General features: G+C 37.2%; 1 protein-coding gene across 1 annotated transcript; it reads right to left on the bottom strand.

Moving 5' to 3' along the window:
- Nucleotides 1-2,292: 2,292 nt before the first annotated feature.
- On the bottom strand, nt 2,293-5,715 carry LOC137806682 (beta-glucosidase 46). The gene is made up of 12 exons (XM_068606916.2): nt 5,551-5,715; nt 5,411-5,477; nt 5,212-5,276; nt 4,508-4,583; nt 4,345-4,419; nt 4,138-4,225; nt 3,779-4,037; nt 3,499-3,614; nt 3,162-3,417; nt 2,974-3,076; nt 2,802-2,910; nt 2,293-2,568 (listed from the first exon to the last, which is right to left on the bottom strand). The coding sequence occupies exons 1-12, from the start codon at nt 5,692-5,694 to the stop codon at nt 2,340-2,342; spliced, it is 1,587 nt and encodes a 528-aa protein (XP_068463017.1). The 5' UTR covers nt 5,695-5,715; the 3' UTR covers nt 2,293-2,339.
- Between the last annotated feature and the right edge of the window lie 863 nt (nt 5,716-6,578).

Raw genomic sequence — 6,578 nt, 5'->3', positions numbered from 1 at the left:
TGAAGGAAGCTTATGGTGAAGAATGATGTAGATGATCACGCCACTTGGAGGGTGGAAAACTCCAAGATAAGTGAAGGAAGAGCTGCCACTTGAAATGCTCACACACTCAAGATAAGACCCAAAACATTTAGGAGACAAAGCTCACTAATCACTCAAGTAGAGTTTCTTTACTATATTCAAAATCTAGGTAAAAATTCATGAGGCAAGACACCTAATTTATAGGAAGGGGTGCCTTGGTGAACAAGATGGGTGAAGGGTAGAAATGGCAAGGGAGTGGGGGTGCCTAGGGTGTTGACCATGGTCAAAACCACACCTTTAGGTATAGCTTCTCGAAGGCAGGTTAAAAACCCTAATTCTAGGTGTCTTGTCTTGAAAATGTGGGCTTAGTATAAGCTCATTTCGCTAAGTGCACTCCCTTTTATGCTATGTGAACCTACTCTAGCCTATTTTTCTATTTGGACCCCAAAAGTAAGCCCAAATTATTTACAAACATGTTTTTGTCTTTTAAGAATACCATAAGAAAGAACAATTGATGTTCTGGTCTATGCCAAGTTCTTCTTCTAGTGAGGTTCGTCTGATATTTGGTGGGGCCTTGACTTGATTGCTGAGATGAATGGTCACAATGTGAATTATATCTTGACTCCTTGGTCATCTTCTTGGCTACTTAGATTGTATCAACTATACATTTTTGAAAAAACTTGGGGTGTCAGTCTTAAATATAACGACAAACACAGGAGTCGAGAAGCTTAGATATATGCCCAACTATTCGGGTGAAGCTGCGTTGGCGCCACGTTCAAGGAACGTGGTGAAATCGTCCAGACAGAAACGAACGTGGATGTCAATTATTAAACAAGAGTAAAAGAAAAAGTAATCACCTAAGAATGGATCTTTACTTAAACATACAATGTCAGACGACGAGCACCATCAGAGGGAGAAAACCCTGCCCGGCTCTTCCGGATCCAACATATCTATATTGGCGCTAAAAGACTTTAGCGAGGCAGTGGTGCCAAACCGAGAAGAATGCTCTCGGACTCTAAAGTCACCCCACTCGAAGTCGACAACCCGAGTTGGAGGAGCGTCCAACTCGACAACGCCGACAATAGGCTCAACCGAAAGACACACGTCTTCGCAACCCCATTCGCATTAGCTTTATCGCTAATATGGGAGGACTCAGAGGAACTTTGGAACTTTTTTAATCGATCTCTGAGAGGTGGACAACCTCACGTGGCACCGTGTTATCAACAAGCTTAGACACTTTCAGGTAAGAGCTATCAGAAAAAGAAGAAGACATTGTTATCTCGACTTTTTGCTCGGTAATTAATCAAAGAGAAGGAGAAGTGAGAGAGGAAACGTTAACAAATGAGGGGACCACTTCCATGCTCTTTATAGCATCAATGGCAGGAGAGAAGGCGAACCGTTGCAGAAATCTTGATTGTTAGATTAAGTAAAGAAGAGCGGTCCAGATCTTCCGACTGTTCATGAAATGACATGACACGTCAGCCACACGTCAATCATAAACATCAACCAAGAGACACTCTTTTTATGGACAAGCGGCAAAGACATGACCAAGACAAAAAATGATAAGATCGTCATTCGACATTCCAACAACAACACTTGACCAAGGCAAAAACAAAGGACAAAGATTTAAAACCTATTGGTACTATTTACGACTTTTCGCTTTACTTAGAAAGCTCAAGCCTGGACGACATGTGTTCTACTAGGAATCGAGAAGCCGAAAGGCCGATCACCCCATACGGCAACATGACCTTTTGGCCAAGGCGATTATCACGTTGATTCGCAGATTAAATAGGTTAAGCTTGATTAAAAAAAATAAAACATGATTAAGGGATCATTGGGCCTACACTAATCTTTGCAACAACACAAGGCCCAATAGAAAAGTATAAATAAGAGGGGATCAGTTAAAAGCAATTAACACATTTCTCGGGTGTGCTGGGAAGTTATTGTTACCTAAGCTGATTCAAGATTAACCTTGCAAAGTGAAAAATTTATCTAACGCGAAGCATTTTTTTAGGAAAAATATATATTGTGAGAAATTAGAAAGAGGAATCAGTAAACTTTCTTATACAAATTGGTATTGCACTCTCGTAAGTCGTGAAAGTTTTACGACCTATTTATAGTAAAGTGGTGTGTGCGGTTATGATGGTGTTCCAGCATTTGGTTAATAAAATTGTGGTAAGATGATAGATGAACACAATACAATATGGTGAATGTGTCACATATAATAGGTCAGAGAAGAGGTGTGAACTTGTAGGACATCTAGTCTCATCACAATAACACTAATATCAAGCTTTTTTATTAAAAAAATGTATATTTTTGTCTCAAGTTTGTTGTACAAGCTTTTCTTTCCCTGTCATGCTCGTGCCTAATGAAAAGGTTTCCTTGTACTTAACAAGGAATTGCTTGAACCAACTTGCTGACAATCTTGGAGTTCTCTTCAGGGTTGCAAAATCCACATGATGGAATCCATATCTTACTGTATATCCATATATCCACTCAAAGCTGTCGAGCAAGGACCATGCAAGGTATCCCCTCACATCTGCTCCTTTCCTATAACCAAGAGAGGGTTGGGGAGAAATCAGACCCAAATCTATTTTGTTCTCATGTTTCTTTAGTGTCACTAAACAGACATGATGGTGTGGTGTTCCAGCACTTGACCAAATAAAATTGTAGTACGATGCTATATGAATATACTAGATAACAATTTAGTCAAAATTGGAATCCTTGATTGGTTTTTACTGCTGGATTTTTTCTAATTGTTTTTTTTTATTATTATTTCTTACCTTATTGCCGCTACCATCGCCTCTATGTGATCCACCATGTACTTTATTCTTTTAGAATCATTAAGATGTTCTTCCAAAGTGAAATTTGGATCATCTTCTTGGCCATACCCTATAAATATTTTGCATTATCAGCAATGAACAGAATGTGCTTAAAACAAAACAATATGGTTACCATTTTCGGTTATGAACATTGGAGTATTGTTGTATCTATCTTTCACATATGTGACTGCTTTTTCCATGCCATCTGGGTAAATATTGAACCAACTAAATGTAGTCTGCAAAACATTAGAAACTTCAGAATTGGTTAAGCATGGAAGTAAAGGTGATCATGATCTTTGTAGAAGGTTTGAGGACACGTACCGGTTCACCGATTGGGAAACCATTCCTTACTCCACTCTTCATGTATAAACCCTCTGTTCTGGAGTTTCCCTGTCCTGTCTTACACCTTGAGTACATGCAATCTTGGACATAGAAAGCCGTGTAGTAATTGACACCAATGAAATCCAATCCTTTCTTGAGTTTCTCTTTTTCTTTGCTGGAAATCTTGGGTAAAAGGCTTCCAAGAAGATTCTCCATTTCTGTTGGATACTTTCCCAATATGATTGGGTCCAAGAACCTGAATTATAAGGAAGTTTATACTCTGGAGCAGTTGAGTGAGCAACAATAATAGAAAAAGGCTTTTAAGGGAGAACAATACCAATTGAAGGTGAATGATCTTGCTCTTTCCGCAGCCAATTTGTCAGCTGTTGAATTGCTCAATGGTTCATACCATTCATGTTGAAGGACTATGCCAATGCTTCCTTTCTGCTCGGTCTAATATTCCACCCACAGAAGTACAATTTTTTTAAAAAATTGAAATGAGTAATCTCATGTTTTGATCAAACAAATCGATTTCAGAAAATTTGCTGGTGTTATCATAAATTTTATCTTGTCTTTTAGGATACTTAGATTATGATGCTGAGAAGTGCGTCACATACCTGGTATTTGGTTCTATAGATATCAACTGCAGCTGCATGTGCCAGGATAATGTTATGAGCTGCTACAAAGGGCTCCTTTTCTGAATCTCCTTCACTGCATTGAGCAAAGGCTAATGGGCCAGAGCAACGGCATGGAGGATATAAACCTGAACGGTAACCAAGTGGCACTTGGAAATTCGGCTCATTGAATGTGGCCCAGTACTTAACTCTGTCCCCAAAGGTCTTAAAACACAGGTCCGCATAAAAAGCAAAATCTTCCCTGTTCATAAAAAACGTGAAAATATGACAGTATTCAAGAGTTCCTATGATCAATGTTGTATTGAAACATCTTCAGGTAAACTAGAAAACCAGTTACTTACTGTGATTGGGGACTTAGCCAGCTTCCATATCTGTCTTCCAGCTCTTGGGGACTTTCATAGTGACTGAGAGTCACGAAGGGTTGGATCCCTGTTGAGAAAACAAGATTCATTTCCAATTAATTTTTTCTCAAAAAAGATTAATGTGGGTTACATGCAGTTTTCCTCACCAATTGCCAAATTCACTACTTAATTGCATTTTTTTTTTACCTTTGAGTATTAGAACATCAATGAGTCTGTTGTAGAACGCAATACCAGCATGGTTGGCTTCTCCAAATCTACCCTCTGTTTGAAATGATGCATACCATGAATCTATGGTACATTCGTAGTTGGAATTAATTTATTTGAGTTTTAATAATGCATATGAGCATACTTGGTAGAATTCTTGCCCATGATATGGATAGCCGATAGCTGTTTACTCCCAAAGCTTCCATTAGATCTATATCCTCCTGTGTTTCGATCCACAATGAATTAAAATTAAAATTACAACTTGTTCTAATTTTTTTTCATGAAGAGTGGGTGACCATAAACGTCACATAAGTAACCACTTACACACATGTGTAACCAGTTTTGCGTGCGTCACATAAGTAACCACTTACAGACACACGTGTAACCAATTTTGCGTGTGCTACGGGTCATATATTATAATATAGAGCCAGTGTCATATTCTCACAAAATGTCACGTCTGCAGCGTCAATTAATGTCACACAAGCGGTGTCAAGTCTGTGTTAGTGGTAGTGTTAGTGGTAGAGAGGGTGTTAATAAAACATATTTAAGGATAAATAGCATTCTAGGTCTCATAGGGTGTGAAAATTAGCATTGCTCATACAAAATTAGCAGCACTCATTTCACCTATTGGCTTGATGGGTGAGTGCAGTGTTTCCACGATAAGGGGTGGGTGTAATGGTTTGAAGGTATGGTGAGCTGAAAGTGTTTTCATGGCTACTTTGTCTTAGCAAGTGATTATTTTTTCTGAGTTTAGATTGCATAAGTAGTTGTAGGTTAAGAAAAGCTTAAACGTAGAACCTCAAAACAGAGGAAAAAAAAGGGCACAATGAGTCACGAATACATGCTTACCAGGTAGCGATTATAATGATCATTCGCAATATCCCCATTTCCCCCACCGATTATTACATATCTACCTGCAAACAGTCATCGATAAAATTAGTTACAACAACTTCAGAAAGAAGCAGCAAAAAAAAAAAAAAAAAAAACACAACAATGACTAAATTGAACTGATTCGGAAATGAAATTTAAAGAGCTAAAACTTGAACACCTGTTCCGTGAGTGAAGTTATCCCAGTTGCTCATCCCTTTGCCATCACTCTGGTAAGCTCCTTCATACTGTAAAATATTATAATGTAATAGTAGTAGTAGATTGAAACTACAAAAATGATTGGAGGTAGAGATGTGATACCTGGTAAGAGGAAGAAGCAGTGCCGAAGAGGAAACCAGTTGGCAAGGGAGAGAGATCCAGATCCAATCCATTTGAGAGAACTGCAAGTGGAACCACTGCAAAATGAACCAAGAATATCACCACACACAGAGTTTTGGTTAACATTTTGGAATAAACAACCCTTGCTGTTTGTTATGTCACGTTCTTATACATTGTTTTGAACCCGCGCAACACGTGCACAACAAAATATTTATTTTAATAACTCTTTATCTGTTCAGTGGGTCTTTATAAGAAACGTTTTATAATGGTACCCCTTTATTAATGATCAATGATTTTTTAATATTCCTTGTGGAAAATGGTAAGCAAGGCACGTTAACACCTTTTATTCAAGTCTATAAAAGTTTCTGTTTACATAAACTTTTGTACGATATGGTAATTTGCACGAGGCAGATGTTACTGAGAGAAAAAAATATCTGAATCATTGTAAGAGAATAGAGTCATGTCCATGTTTAGTCACTTGGATAATCTAAAGGCAGCAAGTCAATTTCCATAACAATTGACAAATATTTTTATAGAAGAACCAAAATAAATCATCACATTCTTGTTACTTTTGTACTTGACCCAGGACACAAGTAAAATACTTGAGTATTTATGTTTTGGTCATGTGATTAGGGAAGAAGCACATTGATAATCACTTATCGTGTATGTTTTTTTTAAATAAAATTTAGTTTTTTTCAATGTAATACATGGGTTAACCTAAGTTGTTGAATCTTCAAATACGCAATTATGTATTTTTATTGTTTCATGTTTTTCTTAAACAAATTAAGATTAGAGAATATTTAAAAGAAGAAATTGTATCAAACAAAAACACGAAAATAGAGAATAGTAAATGAAGACAAAAAAAACAAAGTATATGAAAAATGAAAGATAGTAATAGAAACGGACAAGAATTGAGTGAGAGAACTAACAAACTAAAGTTGTAGAAATCAAGTTGAAAACTATGTAAATGAAAAATTGAAATTAAAAGGACAGAGAAATGAAATTGCAAT

The sequence above is a fragment of the Phaseolus vulgaris genome, chromosome 3 (genome assembly GCF_051622355.1).
Source record: "Phaseolus vulgaris cultivar YP4 chromosome 3, ASM5162235v1, whole genome shotgun sequence".
NCBI lineage: Eukaryota > Viridiplantae > Streptophyta > Magnoliopsida > Fabales > Fabaceae > Phaseolus > Phaseolus vulgaris.
Note: the sequence above shows the minus strand (reverse complement) of the source record. Positions and strands in the feature narration are given on the sequence as shown.

Bases quoted from the DNA above. Each gene is read 5' to 3' on its own strand.
- LOC137806682 (XM_068606916.2), bottom strand. From the start codon at position 5,694: ATGTTAACCAAAACTCTGTGTGTGGTGATATTCTTGGTTCATTTTGCA. The intron at 4,226-4,344 runs GTAAAAAAAAAA...TTTTCTCAACAG, and splicing joins TGATGTTCTAATACTCAAAG to GGATCCAACCCTTCGTGACT. The intron at 3,615-3,778 runs GTATGTGACGCA...GTGGAATATTAG, and splicing joins TCTATAGAACCAAATACCAG to ACCGAGCAGAAAGGAAGCAT.